Here is a 24087-nt window from a genome sequence, read left to right as displayed (position 1 = left end):
CCGGTAGGCTGCCACAGTCAGTATTATTTTCCTGCGGGACCAGTGCAATCACAGACCTCATCAAGTTCTCGCGAGATCAGCACATGCGCAGTTCACTATTGTCCCCTGCAGTCCCAAGCAATTGCCACAGTGCCCAAAATGGCGCCTGATATACAACCACTACAGTTCTTGATCTGCTGGCCGTCAGATCCGAGGGTTATGCAGACCTGCCCTGGGTGGAATCCGTAGAATGCCACGTCGTTGCAGTTCACTGAGTCAGAAATGAGCTCACTTTCAGCTCAGCACATGCTCCGTCCCTTCCCTTGCCCTTTCCTCCTTACGCAAAATGGCGCCCAATTCAGCTCTAGGGGGCTGACTGGGCTATGGAATCCACTCTGTTCTCGCACTGCCCATCTGAGATCTGCTGCTCTGTGTCTGCTCCTGATCAAATCAAAAGTACCAGTAGAACGGACAGTTCTTGGTCTGGGTTTACCACCCGAGCTCCCAGTGAAAGTCCCTTCCCACCTGGTTGCTGGTGGAGTTTTGGATGCTGGTCGAGTTCAGATCGCCATACTGGAGTATCAGTCTCTGCAACACCACACCATTGTGTCTGCTGCTTTCCTGTGTCGGTCAATCTCCAGGTACCCCTCTGCTGTTGTTCTGTCCCTTCCTATTTCCTGAAATAGGTCCTCTCTGCTTCATATTGATTAGATGTTTTTCTGTCCGTTTAAGCGTGTCCTTACCCTATTCCGCCATCTTGATTCTCTTAGGCTTCTGTTTAAATTATGGTGCCATAGTGCCGGCCCATTCATCCTGCTCTTTTCCTGATCTTGGCTTCTGTCTGCTCAGTCTCTTCTGAGGCTTGACCTCAGCAGCACATGACTACACAAGAGGCTCAAGGCAAAGGGGATGAAAGAGAGTGTCCCTCAATAACTCTAGTTTCCAACGTCCTGAGACACTGGTGATTCTGAGTGACCTGTTACATATGTGACCAGGCCCTGCTCCACTGCCAGGATCCCAGTGGGAATGCAGGGCAGGCCAGGAGGATGCACCTGACCCCTGCCTGTCCCCCTTGGCCTTGTTGCTAAGCAGAGGCAGAGGGCGGTGGTGACCAAGGCATCCTCTCATCCCCCTCTTGCTTCTGATAATGCCAGGCCTTGCCCTTGTCCCTCCCATTCCTAACCTTCTTCATTCAGTCAATGATTCCCATGTTCCATGTTTGAGGTGCTCACCATGGGACAGGCCTTCCTGGCGCTGGGCACTGGTGACAGGACACATTCCTTTGTGCCACTGTTCTTGACCTCATGTGATTCTCACAACAGCCATAACTCAGGTATTCCTGTGATAAAGGTGAGAAAAAAAGGAGCACAGGGATAAAGAGGGTCTTGCCTGAGATTAGACAGCAGAGTTCAGGTTCATGGCAACGTCTGAAATGTACCTTACTGTACTCTGGGTTTCTGCATGGACGTTCCACCCATTCATTTCCTCACTCCATCCCTAGCCACAGCTACTCCTATTTTTTATTTTGTTGCCCCTTCCTTCCTTCCTTCCTTCCTTCCTTCCTTCCTTCCTTCCTTCCTCCCTCCCTCCCTCCCTCCCTTTCTTCCTTCCTTCCTCCCTCCCTCCCTCCCTGTCTCCTTTCCTTCCTTCATTTCTCTCTCTCTCTTTCCTTTCTTCCAAAGATTTATTTATTTTTATTGGAAAGACGAATCTACAATGAGAAGCAGAGACAGAGGAAAAATTCTTCCATCCCCTGTTTCACTCCCAACCAGTCACAATGGCTGAGCTGAGCCAATCTTCTAGATCTCCTACATATGTGCAGGGTCCCAAGTGCTTGGGTCATTCTCTGTATTCTCAGGCAACACGCAGGGAACTGGATGGAAGTGGAGTAGCTGGGACAGGAATCAGTGCTCATGAGAGATCAGAGCACACGAAGGAAAGGATTAACCATTGAGTCATTGCTCTAGGCCCACATTTTTCTTTTTGTGTCCATTGCCTCCCAGTCCCACATGTTGCATCCATACTTGACTACAAAAACAGAATGCTACATCCACCACAAATTTTAACACAAGGGGAGGTAAGGCTACTGACCAACCAACCAGCATCAACATTCTTAACAGAGTGAGGCCCAGAACAGCACATTCATATGGTTTTTACAAAGGCAGCTAACAAAAGCTTCTTGTGGCTGGACAGCTTGTGCCTGGCTCTTCTCTGGTCTAGATTCAAGAGAAGCAGACTTAGGCGTTGCAGCCACATGTGAGAAACCCAGACTCAGACTTTGATTCCTGGGAATTGAGAGCTGTCTGTGCTGAAGGTCATGTAGACGGCTCAGCCTGCAAGTTCACACAGCCTCACATAGCTTCATCACCAAGCAAGCAAAGCAGAAGTTATAAAAGTGAAAAGTATTGCAATTAGAAATGAGCCATGTTAACTCCATTTTGTTTTCAACTCTATACATACAGACTGAACTTCTGGAACAGGCAGAGGTGACAATGCCCACGGGCCAGAAGCAGCAGAGCAGAAGTCAGCCAGGCCCAGGTGTTCGGGAGGTAGTGCAGGGAGGGATAGTCATCACCATCCAGTGTGAGTCATGGCTGCTGTGCATCGGGTCCTGTGCAGAAGAGGAGCCAGCCTGGGCATCTATGGCCACCACTTTCACCCACTGCTGTACCCCCCCACAGCCCACAAATCCAGCCTCTCCCAGCACCTCTCAAGACACACAGGCTTGGGATCTAGCTCCTGGGTCCCTTTAGGGGAAGTTGTGCATCCTGTCCCCAAGAAGAATCCCACCCAATCCCAGAGACTTTGATTCATTTTCTTTCAGTTGAAAAGGCAGATCGGATTTACAGAGTTAAGGAGAGACAGAAAGAAAGGTCTTACGTCTGCTGGTTCACTCCCCAAGTGTTCACAATGGACTGGGGGTGAGCTGATCCAAAGCCAGGGACCAGGAGCTTCTTCTGGGTTCCTCACAGTTGGTGCAGGTTACCAAGGCTTTGGGCCATCCTCTACTGCATTCCCAGGCCACAGCAGGGAGATGGATAGGAGCAGCCAGGACTAGAACTGGCACCCATATGGGATGCCTGTGTTTGCAAGGTTGAGGATTTAACCATTAAGCAAATGTGTTGGTCCCTTTTTCATTCATTTTCAAGGGCTTCACGGATGAAGGCATGAACTTGCTAACTGCTAATGATCTCTCAGAGTAAAATCCCCTGAGGTAGAGACAGTTTTCAGAAAAGGACATTTGTGCCAAAAAGACATTTGGTGCAGTGTTTAAGACAAATTTTGACCCAGAGTCATCATGTAGTAAAGTAAGTTTCCGTTAGAAGCAATACATCCCATATGGGTGCTGGTTTGAGTCCAAGCCGCTCCACTTCCCACCCAGCTCCTAGTAATGTCCCTGCAAAAGCAGAAGAGTATGGCCTAAGTGCTCTTGGACCCCTGCACCTACATGGGAGACCTGTAATCTCTTGCTACTGGTTTCAGACCAGTCCAACCCTGGCCTGTATGTATGAGCCACTGGAAGCAACATCTAGCAATCTCTCTCCCTCCCTCTTTCCCTTTTAACCTTCTCTTTAAAAACATCTTCAAAAGGATACCACTTGGTATCTCCACATCCCTTTTCACAGTACCTATATTCATCTTTGTTCCACATCCAAGCTTGATTTCCTACTAAGATTGAAGCTAATATAAACACATACGTGTAGTTCCCTACACTTCTTAGCTGTATCTGGGGAAAGCCAGGGCACCTGTCAGCTCTGCCCTGCTCCCATGGCCTCTGGGAAGGGTCCACAGTCTCAGGCCAGGATTGAATGGGCACTGACCAGGATGACACAGCAGGTCTGTCCCTTGTGAGGGAGGCAATTGTGGCTTACTGCCACCCACCCGAGCCTGCATGACCAGTAGGCACCAAGGGGGGCATCAGGCCAGCAGGGAGAGTCAGAGGCAAGAGGCCATGGCACACTCTTGGGGTTTCAGCCATGCCATGGCCACAGCCTGGAGAGGGGCCAGCAGCAGAGGAGCCCAGGAGCTCGGCCTCTGAACGGGGTCTCAGTTGTTCCATCTACTCTAGAAGTTGGGACTGCCTGTGGAGAACAGACCTCAGGAAGGCCTGGACAGGGGAGGGCACGGACTTCTGGGGAGAAGGTGTGGCCTTGGCCCTCCAGTCAGAGCCAGGGTGGCCTTTGTACTCACCTTAAGGGGACACAGATCTGTGTCCACAGTTCAGGGGAAACTCTGACGAGGACCCTCAGGACTCTGTCACACACCTCAGTGGTTTTCCACAGGATTGCTGGGCCTGCAGCAGCCAAAATGCATGAGTTTGTGTGCACAGAAAACAACTCAGCAGGATACCTGCAGTACAGCACACCCATGGGGGACCCGCCCTCCTGAGTGGACCCAGATGTGTGCCCAGAGGGACCCTGCAGGACAGGATGTGAGACCTCCAGGACCCTGACTCACTCAGCACTCCGCTTCACAGGCATGTCCTCTTCCTCTGTCTGTGAGCCCCAGGGATACCAGGAGGCCTCACAGGACCCTCAGGGGTTTTTCTCAACTGGCCTCAACTGGTCTCTCCTGCTGAGTGCCTGCTGAGAATTGCAGATGAGAAGAAATTTTCTGAGACATGACTTTCATAAAACCGCCCAAGGTGTTCTGAGTTGGGAATATTTGCAGACTGTTCCAGTTGAGCCTGCCAATTGCAAAACCTGAAATTGCAGGCTCTAACCTCCCTACAGAGACAGGGAAGCTCAGCTGTGGATAGCACCCAGCCTAGCCCAGCCCCTCTTCCCCACACAGACCACATGGAGCTCAGCAGGGTCTTGTGCAGTCCATGAGGCTTGGAGTGGGACCGGGAGATAGGAAAGGCGGTCTGAAGCAGTCCGAACATGGTGAGAATCCATGAGGCGCCTTGTGCCATCGCTCAGTAGAACTTCCAAAAACTGCCTCACCTGCATCTTTCTAAGTTTCATAAAGATCCACATCAGTTCTGTGCTTTGTGAAATATCCCTCAGAATCCTTTACTTTTCCCCTAATATTTATTGACTTGAAAGCTAGAGCTTCAGAGAGACAGAGATCTCCCATCTGCCTGTTCAGTCCCCAAATGACCCTAACGGCCTACAGGAGTGGTCTCACCCAGGAGCCACAGTCTCCTGTATGGGTACCAGGTGGGGTGCGAAGGCAAAGTACTTGTGGTACAGTCTAGGTTAGGGCCTCATATTTATATCCTCGGTTCTTATCTCTTATGTAAGAAACCTTTTAAGCACAGGCAGTAACACAGATTAAGAAAATGATAAGATTTATTCAGAGGTTGAGGGATACAGGCACATGAGGGCCACATTCAGGGAGAGTGGACCAGGAAGCAAAAGGGTAAGGGAAAGAGGTTGCTACCTTCTGTCCCTGGAGTCCCTCCTTGGACAAACAGGAGAGCAAACCCCCACCCAGCATGGGCTGTAAGGGCTTGAAAGGGGAGTGGTTATGCACCTGCAGTCCACAGCCTGCCCTCCCACCCCTGGTCTCCAGGTAACGATATGTAAATGTCATTGGGCATTGGATTCACAGAGGGGTAGAAAGGATTACATAGGTGGGGGCAAGTGTGGTTTCCAAAGTCTTGACCCTGAACTAGCTGTCTACCTAAGTCCACATCACCTGAGCCCTCCTCGTCTCCTTTTCCAGGCGTATTAACAGGGAGCTAGATGGGGAGTGGAGAAGTGAGACCTGAATAGACCCCACCTGTGATGCCCACTGAGCAGGTGGCACCTATCCCTGCTGAGTGTCAGTGTCACCTCACTTCCTATAGGAGAGCTATCTCTATATAATATCTATGCTTACAAAACATCAAACTTCATATTTATATAGTTAATATGTGTATAAAAGGTCAATTATATTTTTGTATGATGTGTAGTGTAATATCCATTTATATACTGTGTAAATATTCTCAACTTATATATCATAGTTATCTACATAATAAAAGTATCCAACTCAATGTATACTTAACATATTTATATAATGTGTGATTCTAGATATAAATATCCCTATTCTAATCTATAAAATCTGGTATCAATATTAGAATATAAGATGTATATTTGTATGTATTAAGTGCATGGTTAATATCTTTATGAATATTCTACATGTATTTCTGTATCTAAAGAAATATAATCTTTATATACAATTATGCTTTTATTTAGTCATTTATTTGATTAAAGATAGGCTTTAATTACAATCTACAGCAATAAGAAGAGACAGAGTTTCCACACGTTGCTTCACTGCACAAATGGAGACCAAGGCCACAGCTGGGCCAGCCCTGAGCCAGGAGTTCATGCTGCTCTCCCACGTGGCTGCTCGGCACAAGCCCCTGGACCATCGTCTGCTGCGCTCCAGACCTGGTGGCAGGGAGAAGGATCAGAAAGGGAACAGCCAGGACACAAACTGGTGCCCAGGAGGGCTGCTGGTGCTGCAGGAGGGAAGGCTTTACCTCTGATGTCACAAAGCTTGCCCCTAGAGTATCTACTGATAGATATTATTAAGGACAAAGTAATTTTGGATGCAAACTCATTTTCATAATGCATGGAAAACGTGCATTATAAAGACCTACGCATAGAATTTGAGATTCTTTTTTCACCTGAAAAACTTTTTGATTTTAATTGCAATTGTCCGTATACTTTCTGAATCCCTGGTACTTGTGTGTACCGGTTGTCCCTGCATGGGTCTCTCAGTGTCTGAGGTTAGCAGGCTGCTTCTCTGTGGCATTGCTGCATGATTTGGAAAAGAGCAAGGTGTACCCACCACCTGTATGAGATTCAGGTCTGACCCTTACCAACAGCCTCCCCCCTGAGCCCATAGCCTGCTACACTGTGGGGAGGCACCTCATCACCTCAGCCCCTTTCTCCCTAAAGATGCAGGCACAGGGAATTAGATATGATGATAGGAGTTTCATGGGGAAGGGACCAACTCCCAGTCAGGGAACACTCTGAAAGAAAGGCCAGGGCACCACTGCAGGGTTCTCAGCAGGCAAGGGGTGGGGTTCCAAGGCTCTGTTCAGCCCTCTCCCTCCCATTCTCACTGAATTATAGCAGTCTGGGCCCCAATTGACTTTCAGCTCTCTAATCCCACAGTGCTTCAGCTACTTGGGTCATTGCCATCCTGGCCATCCTTCCACTTGCCAGAGCTCCAGGCACCTGGCTGTCCTGAGCTCCCATAATTGAACCTTCCATTCCAGCCCTGGCAACAGGCAGCAGCACATGTGTTGCCCTGCCTGGCAGCTAACAGGATGTCTGCCTCTAAGCATGGAGCCCTGCATCCTCTTGATCAGCCTTCCAATTTCTCTGCCTCCAGGATGAGTGTGTGTGTGTAAGAAGCACAGGATGCTACCATTTCATCCCAGAGTATGGATATTCAGAGTGTAATGTCTCAAGATGCCAGGGGACTGGCTCTGGGGTCTCTGATCTGCCAGTGGCATAGGAACCCAAAACATACCATCTACTACTTCTATCACCCCAACACTGTAGCTTCCTCCTTCCCAATGGCCTTGTTACCAGCCACAGAAACTGAATCCAATGATCTCAAATCCCAGCATTCAAAACGCCGCACTCTCTTCTGCAGGCTACCTTGCCATTTGGAGTTCATTGTCCCCTACCTCATATTCTAATGCTTCCTGATTCCCACTCTTTATCAGGCAAGCCCCCTGACACCCCTTGATACCCACATCTTGACCACCCATATCCCACGCCTAGGATCCTGAAGAGGCTGAACAGTCAAGGCCTCCTGTGTTCACCTGAAGCAGTATTTGGTGTCCAGGTCTCAGTATCTCCGGGTCCTTTTCAGGTGCCTGGCCTTGTCCATTGGGGTGGTTATGAGGCGCAGTATGGGCTGGTAAATGCTGATGCCGTCATTGTCCAGAAGGTCACCAGGTCTGCTGGGTGTGATCCCTGTGTGGGGTTGGGACTCTCAGCCAATGGAGCAGTGACAGGTGCACAGCCATGCATACATGCACATGCCTGCTCACACGGAGATCACTGAGGCTGTGGACTGGGTCAGGGCTATGTACTCACCACTGATCTGCATTTGGAGGATATCAGTATATGTGCCGTCATTTAGCTTCTCAGGTGTGAGGCGGAAGACCTCAAATTCCCCTGTAGGAATGAGGGGAATCGTGTCATTGTGAGTGTGAGGCTCAGCAGACCTAAGAAAGAAGAGGAAGAAAGGAGCAAACTCCAGGGGGCGCCTTCCTGCCTGGGACACTCTTCACCACTACATACTTCAGTTCTCTTGTGTGCCAGCAATGTCCCCTGCAGCTCTCAGCTCAGGTGTCATCTCCACTAGGGACCTACAGGGTGCATATTACTTCCTGCCCATGACGTCACTGTTTTCTCTAGAGCATGTGACCTCTGACATGGGTAGTTGGCTGTTTGTTTCTCTACTGGTCTCAGTACAGAGCAGGATGCACCTGGGTAGACATTCTTAAATATCGCACTCCCACACTCTCACAAAGGTTAGTTTCTACGTGCCACCATGTGGTATGGAGGTTAGGCAGCTGCCTTTGATTCTGGCACCCCATAAGAGCATCAGTTCATATTCCGGGTGATTAATTTCCTTTTTTTTTTTTAATATTAGCTATTTGGGTTTTTATGTGAATGAAAGAGTCCCAAAGAAGGATGGCAAAGCTTCCTGGTTCTGGTTTACTCCCCAGATAGCCTCAATGGCCAGGACTAGTCCTGGATGAAGCCAGGGGCTTCATCGAGTATCCCAGGTGATGCAGTTCTGCTGTTTTTCCAGACATGCCAGCAGGCAGCTGTGTCAGATGTGGAGCAGCTGCTATTGAACAGGAACCCTTGCAAGAGTCAGGCATCACAGGATGCAGCCTGAATCACCATACCTTCATTCTGGCCTCAGGCTGCTCTACTTCTGATCCACCTCCCTGCTAATGGACCTGAAAAAGCAGCAGAAATTGGCTCTGTGCTAGGGTCCTGATACAATGCCAGACTCCGGGATTCAGTCTGACCCAGCCACAGCTATGGCAGGCATTGTGAGAATGACTACACAGGTAAACATTTTATCTATTCTTCCATTCTGTAAGCCTGCCTTTGAAATAAACTTTGATTTGAAGGCCAGACTTACAAAGATAGGGCAAGAAGGAGACAGAATCCTCCATGCATTAGTCCATGCCTCAAATGGCCACAATGGCCAGAACCGGTCATTGGCTGGGTCAGACTGAAGCTATGAGACAAGAGTTTCATCTGAGTCTCCCCAGTGGGTACAGTGGCCCCAGGACTTGTGTTATCTTCCAGTGCCATCCCACGCGTATTGGTAGGCAACTAAATTGGAAACAGAGCAGCTCTGGTCCATTCCACTATGCAACGACAGAGGGCATCATAAATAAATGTTGAAACAAGAAAACAAGCAGCTTAGGAGGCAACTGGGACCACCCAGACAATCAACCATTTCCACATCCCCACAGTCTGCCTTTAAACAACAGAATCCACAGTACCAGATGCTCTGTTCTAGGCTTTTCGTGTGTGCTGTCATCACCTTTAACCCTCAGACACCCTGACCATCCCGCAGAGCTAGGAGCTGACGCACATGGAAAGAACGTGACCTGCTCATGGTCCCACAGCTGCCAAGGGTAGAAGGTAAAGCAACACCCAGGCCTTTCAAAAAGTCACATGAGTGATAGAATCTTCTCCAAAGATAAATGATGTTTTCTAAGCTCCTCCTTCCTGTGGTCGCTGGGCTGAGAGTCTAGACTCAACAGAGCTCACACACAGGAGATCCCACCAGGTACTGGCTCTAGCTCAGGAACCCCTCACTCCTCACTGCTACCTACTGCCCTAGCTACAACTACAACCGGCCAAATGATTTTCACTGCAAGCCTCAACACAATCAAATTCCTCCAACTCACCCTCCTACAATCTTTGCCTGAGTCTGGGCACCTTCTCTGGACCTCCACAGCTGCCCTCAGTGTAACTTCAATCTCTCTGCCTTCACTTCCCCATTCAGGGCATCATGTGTTCATGGTCACTGCTGCCTGCCCTGGCTGTGGTAACACCTTGTAAGTGTGTGGGAGCGAAGTGGGCTACATGGGACCAGGACTCAAGGCTGTCCTGTTCACCACTGATTCCTGCTCAGCCATGCCACCCAACACATCAAGTGGAGGGATGGGCCTGTGTGAATCCCAGACATGAACCCATCAGGAGGGTGAGAAATGAGGACTGGGTAGGGAAGTGACACAATCCTTTCATGGACAGATCCAGTGTGCCAGGATTTCCCTGACTCTGGCCTTTGCATAGGTGTTCCCTTGCCCAGAATCTCTGGTCCTTCCTTCTGGTCCTTCCTACTTTAACTCATCTCTCAAAGTTTATCTCAGAGAAACCGTGCTCCAGGCAGTCCTCCCTGGCTCCAGGCTGGGGCATACAAAGGCTTGGGGCTCCTCATCCCAGCCCTGCCCACCCACCCTAGATCATCATTGCACAAACACAGGTGTGTTACCCGTTCCTTCCTGCACTAACAAACACATTACTCATGTCCCAAATCTGAGTGTCTGATACCAGCATGCAGTGAGGGCAGGGTGCAGAGCCAGGGGACCCAGGAGAAGCAGGACTGAGGCAGACAGACCATGATCTTCATTTCTGTGGCTCATCCACTGACACACCACTGCAGTGACATCAAAGGACAACCACTCTGCTGTGTTGCTGGGGGCCAACACCCAGTATCTGATAAAACGCCAGGACTTCTTGCCGTACCTCTGCAGGACAAACAACAGGGAACAAAGATGCTGGAGACTTGCACATACCTCAAACTAGCACATGTGCCCCTCCCTCCAGCTGTTCCTCAGGCCAGACTCCAGCTCCTGGCTTGGTCCTGACCCCAGTGTGGCCATTGTGAAGCAGCACATAGAGGATCTATCAATTTGCATTTCTGCTAAATAGATGTCTTTTTAAAAACCCAGTTTTTATAAACAGCTGGTCTTATGACCAAAAGAAAAATGAGTGGATGAATACAATACTCCAGATTCTACAGGGAGAACCTGAAGCCTTAACCTTTGTGAGGAGCTACCAGGCCATGTTCTCTTGCTGCCATGCCAGTGAACCAGGAAGGTGTCTCATGTATCTGGTCCAAGGGACCTACACGGGAGACCTGGACAGAGCTCCAAGCTCCCTGCCTTGGCCTGGCTCTCCCTGGCCACTGCAGGCATTTAGCAAGTGCACCAGAAGACATCAACTCTGTATCTACATCATTGTCTCAAATAAATTATCAGAAAAGTAAATTCAGGGACTAGAGTTGTGGTACAGAGCATTAGGCTATGGCCTGGGACTCAGGCATCCCAACTGGGCACAGGATAAAGAGCCAACTGTTCTAATTGAGGTCAAGCTCTGTGCTAATGTGACTGGAAAATCAGCGAAAGATGGCCCAAGTGCCTGGCTCCTGGAGCCCAACAGGGAGAGTCATCTGTACTGCACAACCTGGACTGTGCTCCTCCTCCCTCCCCTCGGCCATCTCTCAGGAGCTAACCCAGCACCTTTTCCCCCACTTGGCCTCAGGTCTTCTCTGGCCTCACCTCAAACAGCAGCACTGCCTGCTCCCGATTTTGCTTGATCCTGTGCAGTTCCAGTTCTGCCCGGGTCAGTATCGATGGCTCAGGTAAGGCTTTCTGGAGCTCTGTTTTGTTGAAGACCATGTACATGTGATGCGGGCTCTTTCTGAATTGTTTATAGATTGCTAGGAGGAGGAACAGAGAGAGTGGTCAAAGGATTGGCAGGGGTAGAAGATGCAGGGCACTCCAGGCTGAGTGGGCCCAGAGGGTTGGAGTTGGACCCACACTTAGCTGAGAGACCTTGGTGGCCCTAATACCCTGTCAGAATGGTCTTAACACCCTGCAGAATGGCCCTAATACCCTGTCTGCCCAAAGTCACCGCAGCAGGGTACTGTGTGACTCACTTCTCCCAGGGCTTCAGCCTCAAAGGTGCATCCCTCAAAGGCACAAGAGGAAGGAAGCTTCATTGTGTCCATTTAAGACTTGGGGAAACTGAGGCCTAAGGACATCCATGTGCCCCACGGCCCCCTAGGTAGCAGTGAGCAAAGTGTGATTGCAGCTCAGACAGCTTGTTTCCAGAGCCTGCAGCATCTGTAGCACTCAGCTCTTCTGAAACCCTGCAAGGTGAGTCTGCGGGTGTGGCTGCTGTCACCAACAGCTCCCTCCCCACCTTCCACAAGTTTCAGAGTCACTCTAGGTCTCAAGTCCCAGGGACAGAAAAGAGAACTTCCAGGCATTGGGGTGAAGGTGCTATTACTCTGGGAGTCCTGGAGTGAGAGTTTGCGACCCAGATTCACCTCTTCCTGTGGGGCTTCCTGGACTCCCCCAACCCAAGTTAGTCCAGTCCTCACAAGAACCAGGAGAAGGGCAAAGTCCAGGCTTAGGACAAGGGACAGGAAGTGAGGAAGGACGGATGGGAGAGGCAGGAGGGTGCTCATGGAGAACAAGGGGGACACAGGAGGGATGCTGTACTTTAGCAGCAAGACTGGCTGGGTTAACTTGTGATGAAACACAGGCACAGGTGCAGAGCCATACATCTTTAGAGGAAGTGCAGGTGGCTCAGGCGAGAGGCTCTGAGTGACAGGAACAGCTGCCACAGGCCAAAGTGAAGGCAGAAGGAAGGCCAGACAAAGCAGTGGGCAGGGATGGGGCATCATGTGGACACAGCAGCCAACTGGGAGCAGGGATGAGTCATGGACCCTCATGCCCACTGCCCAACAGAGAAAGTGCCATGTGGAGGATGGCCCCACACTCCTCAGACATGCCACAGCCTGGGATCCCTCACTGGTGTGCAGTGGGGTTGGGCCAGCAGGAGCTCCATACAGCTGGAGTGAGCTGGGCAGGATGAAACACAACCATCATGGTCATGACTGGATCCACCCTAGGCTCTGCCAGAAATCCTTAGGCTCCAGGGCTGAGGAAGGAAAGGGATGTGAAGGTGGGACGGCTAGACACTGGGGTTTTCCCAACCTTCACGGTAGGATCTGTAGCTTTGTGGTCTGTACTATGGGTGTTAAGTTCTGTGGGGTGCTCCTTCTCCCTTCTGGATGCTGCAACTCCTGCCCTCACACATGGCAACCAAACATTGTGGCCACGCCCCTATCTGCTCTGTTTTCTTACCATAACCTCTGACAGGCACCATACCTGTTCTTACCCCCACTGTGTCTTTTCATTTTGGTGAGAAGGACCGACATTTTCCTCATGTGTCTTCTGCTGTCCTCCCATTAGCATCGTGTCTCAGTTCTTTTTCATCACACAGACCACCACCTTTCTCCCCATGGCCACTTCTGGACTGTTGTTGGTTTTCGCAGCCTAGAGGTGGGTCCCCTCTTCCTGACACTTTGCTGGAGTTCTTCACCTAACTCTCTTCCTTCAATCTTCCCATTTCGTGACCCTCCCCCAATCTCAAGGCCTGTATTCTCCAATGGATCCGTTTTCCAAAGCTCTGGGGCTCTTCCTGTTTCCATCCCTCTCTGCAACTCCCTCCAGATGAACCTTGCGTTCAAGTGCTCTAAGAGAGGCAACTGCCCTTTTCCAAGCTTTCTCTCCTGAACTGCCCCTTATGACCCTGCAGTTCCTGTCCACTCAGCTCACTGTCCTTGGACCACATCACTAAGTGGTTCCCTGTGCTGGTGGGAATGACCCTTCCGCCTGCTCGTTTCATCTGTTAGCAATTCCTTCCCATGTCCCCAGTCCTGGATGCTCCCAGATCCCCCGGCTTACCATGTCTGGTGCCCACCATTAGCACCTTATCAACCTCTGTGGGGTAGTACTCAGCCTCTTCCTCTGGCTCCACTGTGGTGGTCTCGTTGCCCACTGCCTTGGGCTCCGCTGTGGTGGTCTCGTTGCCCACTGCCTTGGGCTCCGCTGTGGTGGTCTCGTTGCCCACTGCCTTGGGCTCCACTGTGGTAGTCTCATTGACAACTCCCTCAGGCTCTTCTGTGGTGGTCTCATTGCCGACTCCATCATGAGTTCTATTGTACAGAGTGGACATGTTTTCATTGACTGCGCTATTTGTCGCATTCTCTGGGATTGGTGTGCTATAGAGCCCCGGTTTGGGCATCCACAGTAGCAGCCACAGTAGAGGCAGCATCTGTAGCCCAGTGAGCAGCATGGGGAGGCTGTGATGGAGGAGTCTCGGTGACCTACAAGAAAACTAAGATGGAGATGGGTGAACTGTGTTACCAGCAAGTGGAAGATCTCCGGCAGAAGAGTTAGATCAGAGAGAAGCAAGGCAAAGTCTTCCTGGCAGTCAGAATCCAGAACAGGAGTGTGGGGTTGTGTTGGGTGAAGGGGGTGGGCTGGTTTTCTGAAGCCAGCCTCCTCTCTGGTCAGCTTAATGAGACTCCCAGGTGCAGTAGGAAAGTTTCAGAACTTTTGACCCCTATCCTAATCAGTTAGCCCTCCTCTAGCTCCTCCCTCTGCCCCTCCCCACAGTGAAAAAAATGCCACTCACTTCACACTCTGGCCTCAGGCAGTTGTTCGGTGGTTTCATTTTCTGCTCTGGCTCTGCCCAGGTTCCAGGTGGCCCTGACCCAGGGGTACCCCAGAGGGACATCCCAGTTTCCACAGCCAAGGCACACAGGCACTGAGGCAGTGCTGGCTGTCAGATGCCCTTGGGACTGCTGCTTCCCAAATCAGATCCCAGTTGTAACCCCAGCTGTTTTGCTTTTCATCCAGTGTCCTGCTAATGTTCTTGAGAAGGCAGTGGTCCATGGCTCCATCATTTCCTGTCACTCACATGGAGACCAGGATGTGTTTTTCGTGCCTCTCCTCAGCTTGGCCAGGTCCTACTTCAGTTGCATTTGGGGAGAAGCAGCGGATGGAAGGTATCTCTCTCTCTCTCTCTCTCTCGCTCTCTCTCTCACGCTCTCTAGATAAATGAATGAATATTCAGAAAATAAAACAGATTCCTGGAGAGTCCTGTTTCAGCAGATGGAGTCTGGTTCCTCCTCCCCTTGAGCCTGGCTGGTCTTAGGGCCTGGCTTCTCACCCACAGAACACTGCTGTGGTGTGACTTCCTAAACTGTGTCAGAGAAGGCTGTTGCAGTCAATTAGGGAGTGAACCAACACAAGAATGAGTGATTTTTTTTTATCTCTTCTTCTCTCTGTAAATCTGCCTTTCTCACAGAAACTAAAATATATTTTTAGAGAATTATTTGTTTATTGAGACCAGTAGAGATAGACACTTGGTTAAGCTGCCCTCTGAAGCTCCAGTATTGGACAGAGCATCCTGTTTGAGTCCTGATGTTTTATTTCCAATCCAGCTCCCTGCCCAGAAAAGCACCTGAAGCTGCTCCAGGGGCTTGGGCCTCTGCCTCCCATGAGGGAGAACTGGATGAGGCTCTTGCCTCTGGGTTTCAGCCTGGCTCTGCCCTGGCTGTTGTAGCCATTTAGGGAAAGAACCAGCACATGGGAGATCTCCTCTGCCTCTCCCTGTTTGCTTTTAAAGCTGCCCTATGTGTTACTACAACTGTGTGGCTGGCTGCATCTCCTCAGTTTTACAGATGAAGAAATTGGGGTTGAGGTGGGGAAGGCCTTGGAAGAGACACAGGTCCAGAGGCCACATTTCAGAGACTTGAAAGAATCTAGGATATCTTCATGACACCTGAGAATGAGCGCATCACCTGAAGAACTAACTTCCTTCTTCCCTCTCTCCTTTTCTCGTTTCCTCCATCCATCTTCCATCCATCCTTCTTTTCTTCCTTTATCCTCTCAAACTCCAACCCTTCCTCCTTCCCTCCCCGCTTTCCTTCCTTCTTTCCTTCCTTCCTACATCCCTTCCATTCTTTCTTATTGGTTTATATTAATTGGAAAGGCAGATTTACTGAGAAAAGGAGAGGCAAAAAGATCTCCCATTCAGTGGTTCACAGCGCAAATGGCCAGAATAGGTAGAGCTGAGCTGATCCAAAGCCAGGAGCCTCTTCCATATCTCCTGTTGGATACAGGATCACCACTACTTGAACCATCTCTGCTGCTTTCCCAGGCTATTAGCAAATTGCTGGGTCTAAAGTAGAGCAGCTGGGATGCAAACGAGCACACACATATGGATTACTTGCCTGGACACTTGAAAGTGGCTATTAGCCTGTGGAGCCTCCACACAGTCCACGGCCTCCTTTTACTGGATGATACCAACCCACCTTCTGCCCCTGCTTCTTATAGCCCCAACCTGCAGTCACCAAAGACCACAGACCTGGGTTCCAATGCTGCTCCTTGGGCTGTTGTTCACTGTCACAAGGAATCACTCCAGTGTATTCACCTGCAAATGGGAATCAAAACAGAGCAATGGCAAGGAAGGAATGCTAGGAAGGAAGAACAGGAAGCACTTTGCATGGGGCCCGGGACACTCAGGGAGCTGGCAGTGTGCTTTTGGCAAAGTTACCCAACCTCCCTGTTTCTGTTTTCTGTTACAGGACTTGCAGATGATAGTGTGCCCCAGGGTTGTTCTAAGCAATGCATTCTTTAATGAATGTTCCTCCTCCAAGGAGAAGCCTTATGGAGTCTACAAAGAGCAGGCAAAGCCCAGAGCATAGAATCAATGGCTGCTAATGCTATTACTGAGTTTTGGGCAGCAAAGAAAGTGGAGTGTTTACAGGAGAAATTGGGATATTCTGATCCACAATGCTGGGGCATGGGCTTTGTGAGGAGTGGAATGACCTCACTCATACCATTAATATGAATGCCATGTCCCGGCTATAGCTAGGTTGAATGGCTGCTATGCTAGCTTCATGCACCTGCACTGTATACAATATTCTAGAATGCCTCATGCTCATGGCCATGTCATTCTTGGTCTTTATCAGTCACTGGTGTCAGAATGATGTCTAACACAGCTGTGAGCTCTCAGAGCCCAGGTTGCTAGATGGGCGGGCTGTTTGCTCTGCTAACCCTACAATATTATCACACTAAGCTGGTCTGATAGCCCTGTGTTGGGTGTTTGGGAACACATTGGTGAGTAAGACAGCCCTGGGTCCTTCCCGATAGAGTATAGTTCACTTCCAGAATACTTATGAGTCCTTGAAACAACCTTGGCATGCACAGACACTTTGAATGAGTGATGAGTGAAGCAGGGACTTGAACCTGCACTGCGACAGGAGAAAGGATGCCCCTAAAAGTGGATTACCTGCTACACAATAACACCTGCCTTTAATCCACCTCCATGAGAATCTTGGTCCTCAATGTCAGGGCAAGGGTCAGCAGCCTGGCATCAGCTGAGAACCTGTTGGAAATATAGAATCTCAGATCCATCCTTGAGCATCTGCGTGTTAACAGAGACCAGGTGACTGGTATGTAAGAGTAGAGTAGCTTGGGCAGCTCTGGCCAACAGAAGCGGCTTCCCTTAACCATCTCTACTCACTGTACACCTTGTTTCCACCAGCCATGAGGGATGACAGGGAGCAGGAAAGAAGGGTTGCCAACCTAACCAACTCCTTTAGCCCTTCTGAGACTTGAGGACTTAGCAGTAATGAGCAAGCGAAGCTGCTTCTGTGCTTCTGATGCCATAATGAGGACTTCCGTAGGCAGGTTTTTGTTTGTTGGTTTTTTTGAGTATCCAGGTTGTATCATTGCTTTCTGAGGCTTTCTCCAGTCTGTGGCCCATTTGGCACTCAGAAAATCAGGTACAACAGCTCAGGATCCATGGTTGAGGATGACAGTGCTTCCATGTGGCCATGTCTTGGAATTACAGAGAACTTGAAATTCCACCTCATAGACTGGGCCATCTCAGAGCCTGCAGTTTCCAGGACTGGCATAGCCTTAGCCATTTGCTAGGGAGGCTAGCTTTGGAAGCAGGTGCTGGACTAGGACATGGAGGAATATCCTGGCTCTTAATACAGGTTTTCAAATCATGTGGCAAATTTCCTCTGTTGCGAGAGAAAGAACCCTGCTAATGTATAGCGACTCTCTTTATTCTCTCTTCTCACCTGTGTTGTATTACTCAGTAGAGCCAGGCAGTGAGTCCTGAGTCCTGGGATTATCATCCCCCAAGCAGTCTCAGGCTGTCAGTGTCAGAGGGACTAGAGGCTGGGACCTGCTTTCTTGATGGCATCTCAAAAGTTTTTAAATTTCACAAACATAGGAGGTAGCACTTTAGCTCATCGGAACTCAAGTCCTTGTACCTCCACTGCTGATCCAGCTCCTGCTGCTGTGTTCCCAGCAGGCAGCAGTGGAGGCTCAGATCGTTGGGACCCTGCCATCCCTCTGCAGGACCCTGGTCATGCTCTGTTCTCTCTACTCCAGCCTGGCCCAGCCTTGGTTATTGCAGGTATTTGGGGGGGTAAACTCTCTGAGAAGAGAACTTTCTCTGTCTTTCTCTGCTTTTAAAATAAAGTAAATATAATGACAAACTTTAAAAATTAAAGAATTCTATACATCTAGCTTTATGGAAAATAAGATTAAAGATAAAAATATAAGGTTATTCCTCATTAAAGAATTTACATTTATTTACATTCATTGTATTAAATAGACACACACACACACACACACCCTGAATAGGGAGTTTTTCTGTCTACTGGTCTCTCCTAAAATGCCTGCAATGGTCAGGTCATGTTTTAGGCAGTCTGAAGCCAGAAGCATGGAAGCTAATCTAGAATTCCAAGTACTTGGGTACAATGGAATCAGCAGGATCCAGACCGGGTTGTGATGACCACAGTGGTCACACAACGAGTCCTTCCCCCTTCCTGGAGCACTGGTTCTCACAGGAGCAACTCCAACATGCCAAGCTCCTGGGGTGTGGAGAGATACATGCGATGAAGGCATTCCTATGTTGCCACAACCTGGGGTTGGGTGTTCAAAGAGGCCATCAGCTTAGCCTCCACTTTTTCCCCCATTTTTGATTAATGTGGCCCTGTCTATGCAGAATCAACAATCTGTGAACATGGGTACCCTGGATGGGCAGCCCAGACCCAGGATTGACCCATACTACTAAAGGAGTTGTTTATTTTAGAGGCCGCCAGGACTTGTATCAGGGCCTGCTGCCTGGAAGAGAGAGGAAGAAGCTGTGCTTCCTTTCATGTTGAGTTTCCCTATGGGATCCTATGGCCAAACTCTCCATCCTCCACCAGCCTGTGGCCACTGCTGCCCTGTTTTCTGGTCGTGGGGCTTGGCTTCCTGTAAACGCCCACAGGGATCAGAGTAAGTGTAAGGCACTGGCCAGCAGAAGTGAAGCTTAGTCCCTAGGTAAGCTAAGCCACCCTCCTCTGTGTCCCCAGGTAAGACAGATGCTATTCTCCCAGGAGCAGCACCAGAAGTAGAAAGGACTTATTCCTCTAACTCCCTAACCAGTACCTGCTCACACTTGGAAAAGATCAGAATCTGTACGTGGGCCCTCTGGGTCCTCATGTCAACCTGCACAATCTGTAAGGCAACCCCTCAGCATGACCAGAGGAGGAGAGCTCGCAGGACTGCTCGCCCAGAAATTTCTCCTTGAGTTTGTTGTCTGGTTCCAAAAATGTGACCAACGTGGAGGCAAAGGGAAAATCAGGCATCAAAAAGCTCCTCTCATTTCCTCTGCTTTCAAGAACACTTCTGCCCGTGTTGAGCTTCTGCTGTCCTCTAGCGAGCAGCACTTCCAGTGCCCAGAACTCTCCCTACCCTACTGCTCCCACTAACATCTTGCAGGCTCTCACAACAGGGCATCCTGTCCCAGAAGAGATAAAAGTTGAGCATCATACTTGGTCTTGATCTTGTATCCCGCACAGAGAAACACACTCACGCTTCTTGCACAGCCCAATGTGAGACGTGAAGCAACTGTATACATATTTTGCACACAGCACCCTTGAGGGCTCTGTGTCATCCCCTGTGGAGACAGGTCAAAGTGGATTCCAGGGTAGCCACCTGAGAATGACTGTCCCAACACTACAGAATATGCAGATAGCAAGTCTCACTCATCTTCATCCAGAACCCATCAAATTCTGTAATCTGTGCTCCTGCCTTCACTGTCAATAGCCACTCAGCGCGGCTGTCAGCAGAGGACTGGCCACTGTTTGCCTCACGACCCAGAGGGCACACCTCCCAGTGACTGTGATGTCATAGAATGCTGCTAGCCACTCACAGGTGGGGTCTCATGTGGCTGGAGGGTGAGGGTCCTTAGCCCTGCCTTCATCCAAAGCCACCAGATAGATGTGGGACTCTGGTTTCTCTAGGGCAGTTGAAGAGGGGCGTGACTCTGGCTGCGAAGGGCCCAGGAGAATCAGTCAAGGTAATTTATTTAATGTTGTGTGTATTCCATCGTTTACTTGAGAAGTAGGAGATTGGCTTGCTCCAATGCTGGGTTTTTCTGTTTTTAACTGTCAATGTTTACTGAATTTTTTAAAAAAAGATGTTTTATTTATTTATATGATAGTGGGAATGACAGAGGACACCCACACAGAGATATCTGCTAACTTTGGGTTCTGTTAGAGATGAGTAAATGTAGAACAAGTACAGAGCTGAATTTTTATTATTGTAGCAGTGTGGCTATCATCAGCAGGATGATTGGCCAAACATAGTACAAAATTAAGCTAATTGCCGGGTAATGATAAACTAGGCTTGCATAGTGTTAAGTTGACCACAATGGTTCCAAGCACAGAGCAGATAATGAGCTCTTACTATAGGGAGTATAGGATTCGGCAACATTCCAAGGGATGATAAAACATTCAACTCTGGATAACACTGTCCAACCCAGCTCCATGGACATGCAAAAAAACCAGAGTGTACAGAAGGCATTTTTGCTCCCGCTTTTCAGACATCATGAAACCTGGATGGAGCAAGGCCCCATGGCTCTCTTTGGGTTGCACCACTTTGCTCCATGGAGTCCTGTCACCATAAATATTCCTTCCTACTCCCTCCGCTGTTCTGACTGCTTGCAGTGTTCACCAGCCTGCTCACCCCTTGCCCATTCCAGGGGTCCTGGTGGAACCCATGCAGATCTTCACTCCTCACCTTAGGATGCTCTCAGAGCCAGCATGGTACCCTTCTGAGCTGGCTCTGTGTTGCCAGCATCTGAGCACACCACTACCCCACTGGTGCCAGAAGGAGCATTCTCAACCATGAGATCTGGGCTGGACTTTTCCTGAATTGTTTCAGTTGATGATTGGAGGGATTGAGCTATAGAGGATTCGCGGTGTGGACATCAATGTACTTCATTTAGGCACTTGTCTTGCTCCAACTCTGTTTCACCCTCACACCTACCTCCTGATTGCCCCTGTAGGCCCATCAGCACAATCTGCATGGTTGTGACCCCACCTGACAAGCTTGCAGGTTTCTTTGCCAAACACAAGTCTGCCCCCTTTGAGAGGAAGAACGCCTTTGTGGTGCTGGCCCTGCAAGTTGTCCCAGTTGGTCCACTAGAGGGAACTGAGAACTTACTGTACACTCATAGTCAGGCAAGACCTGCTGCTACAGCAGGGACCAGCCCATGTACCTGCTTCCATAGAGAGGATGACTGGGTGGCATGACCACACAATGAGCAGCCAATAAAGAAGGACCAAGGACAATGGGTTGAATGCAGGCTCATGAGCATCAACATTGAATGTCATACTCGGCAACAGGTCCTCTTAGGAAGGGTACTTATAATGAGCAGTTGTCTAGAGCCTGAGGTTAAGTCAGAACAACTTTCCAGCAGGTTTTGAGATGTGGAGCTTTCTCCATGCCCCTCCTTAAACCACAGGATCCTGAATTACTTAATTATTCTCTCCTTGCCTATATTAATGATGGATGGACTGGACAAAGCAAGATGCCTAGGATGTTTGTCCACCTAACAACATGGCCAGCGTGCCCCCATCTTCCAGCTCTATGATCACTTGACTCGCAAATACATATACAGTATACATATCTAAAAAAGTAAATTCCGTTAAGCTGCTGGGTGATAGATGCAGTGGTAGATATTTATCCTTAAAATATTAAACTCTAGACATTGATATGCAAAAAAGAGTTTCCTGCCATTTGATGAGAATTGTGCATCTTGCACTAATAAAATATTAAACTCCAATTTAAAAGAAAAGTACCTTACCCACTTTTTTCATAATGAAGCATTTTATCATTCTCATAAAAGCAAATGTGCCTCAGAGTTTCCATGCAATATTGTATTTACAAACTTTCATGCAAGTTTTCTATCTGCATTTGTCAAGGGCTGGTTTTACCCCATCATCCTGATTATCTGCCCTAATGTCAAGGTGCATTGCAATAATGAATGACGCAGGGTACAAACAGGCTTTGTTTTTGTGCATGGCAAGTCCATTGTTTGGGCGAGTGTCAGTTAATTAAAAGACGGTGGTCTCTAAGATTGCATTATCTTTTTTGGTCCCCATTATATAAATTAATGTCAAACAGGTGCAATGCTTTATGTTTAAAATAACAGATATAAGTGCTAAAAACTATAGCCTCCAATTTTCCTATGTGATGATTAATTATTTTTAGCTGCACATGTCATTGCCTAACCCTGCCAAGGATAGTGTGGCAATGACAATAAGTTCTAAGTGTTAGTTATCAAACTGAGTATCTTCTGAAACATGCCAGCTGTTGCTCAGGTGGGGATGGGAATTGCCCAGAGTACAAATGTGTGAGAGCATCACTTACAGTGCCCATTGGGACAAGAACGAGTGATTATACAGTCCACAGGGCCTAACTGAAGTCTTATGGGGCCAACAGGGGGTGTTGTCCTGAGTATTCTGAGCTACGGGTATTCAAAAAATCAAATAAGCTAAAAACCAATGCACTTTCCCTGGAGGGTCAAATGTTTCCCAGTCACTTCACTTGGTTAAAAGTGGACTGCAATTTCCTCGATCTCTTCCCAACACCATGATGTTAAAGGCTGTCACTCTGTACTCTTACCTTGGCTTAGTGTTGCTGAGCTGGGTTTTGGACATTAATGGAATGTTCTGGAAATTCCCAGAGCACTCCTGTCTCCAACAAGAGGGAGCTACATAAGAAAGAAAACTCCCTTGTCTCTCAGTGGAAGTGGTCTTTGGCAAACAAACTTCCATTAACATTCTTTTTTTTCCTTTCTTGTTTTGATAGATGTCAATAGTTATGCCTTCAGAAATGTAATTGTTCCAAAGGATGGTTAGAGGAAAAATAAATAGGGGAGCTAAACTGGATAATGCTTTAAACTAAGCACAAGCTACCATTCAAGCAAGGAATCATCCCTGACCTTCACGCTCTGGTTTGGGATTAAGAACTGTGATGTAAAAATCAAAGTGTTATCATTCAACTCATGTGCTGTGGAGAGATGACACTGAAGAGGTCTAGCATGCAGAGACACCATGACTTCTCAGAGAGACACTGTGAAGCAACATTGCACCTGAAGGGACATTGACTGACATTGAACTTGACATTATCTGTCGGAAGAGGGGTGGACACACTCGTCCCTGCAGTAGACAGACAGATGCTTAGCAAGTGGTGGCCACACTGTCCACGCTGGCCACCAGTTCTAAATGTCAGAATCAAGCATTTTAGCAGAGAGGACACAGGTAGAGACTCACAGAGCTTTACAAACCCCCAGGACAGCGGGTTTCCCAGGGTTGTTCTGTGGGGTATGAGTCCAAATGAAGCAAATGTAAACACTCTTGATTTTCTGCCGAGGATGTTAGTACACACAGTGTTTCTGCAGGTGTGACGGACAGTTACCCAGAGTGACACCAACTAATGGATGTATGGCTGAGTGGGGACCCCAGATAAGTCTTGAAGAGAGGCTCTATGCTTTCCTAAGGGGAGGCAGGCAGTAATAGACAGCCTTATTTCTGTGAATTACTATAGAAACAATAAGCTGCAATAAGCTGTTGGGTCAGGTGCTAGGCTGGTCCATGTGCAGGCAGTGACCGGAAGCTCAAGTCATTAAAAAAAAACTGAATGAAATTTGTATTGTCATTGAAGTGTTGGGCAGGCAAGCAGCAACCAGGCACATGCATATCCTGTGCTTGGGACACTCAATGTGGATGCAAACAAAGTGATTCATGTTGAGCAAGGGATAGCGAATGATATGCAGTTAACCAAGTTAGCCCTACAGTTAAACGGGCAGTCTGCATCGCTGATTCATGCAATCCCAAATTTGCCGACTCTCTTCAGTTCTGTTCCACAGTGGTAATGCAGCCAGACGGAGGCATGTTTGG

At 48.8% G+C, this 24087-nt stretch overlaps 1 protein-coding gene across 1 annotated transcript; it reads right to left on the bottom strand.

The window, feature by feature from the left end:
- Positions 1–7773: 7773 nt before the first annotated feature.
- Positions 7774–13997, bottom strand: LOC131482247 (transforming growth factor beta-1 proprotein-like). The gene is made up of 5 exons (XM_058674849.1): positions 13727–13997; positions 11528–11688; positions 10585–10714; positions 8025–8105; positions 7774–7901 (listed from the first exon to the last, which is right to left on the bottom strand). The coding sequence occupies exons 1-5, from the start codon at positions 13995–13997 to the stop codon at positions 7774–7776; spliced, it is 771 nt and encodes a 256-aa protein (XP_058530832.1).
- Between the last annotated feature and the right edge of the window lie 10090 nt (positions 13998–24087).

Source organism: Ochotona princeps, chromosome 16, assembly GCF_030435755.1.
Source record: "Ochotona princeps isolate mOchPri1 chromosome 16, mOchPri1.hap1, whole genome shotgun sequence".
NCBI classification, from domain to species: Eukaryota; Metazoa; Chordata; class Mammalia; order Lagomorpha; family Ochotonidae; genus Ochotona; species Ochotona princeps.
This window is presented reverse-complemented; position numbering and strand designations above follow the sequence as displayed.

Coding starts and splice junctions, on each gene's coding strand:
- LOC131482247 (XM_058674849.1), bottom strand. CDS start 13,997: ATGTCCACTCTGTACAATAGAACTCATGATGGAGTCGGCAATGAGACC. Junction 11,689..13,726: donor AATGGTGGGCACCAGACATG/GTAAGCCGGGGG, acceptor TCCTCCTCCTAG/CAATCTATAAACAATTCAGA. Junction 7,902..8,024: donor CCTCCAAATGCAGATCAGTG/GTGAGTACATAG, acceptor AACCCCACACAG/GGATCACACCCAGCAGACCT.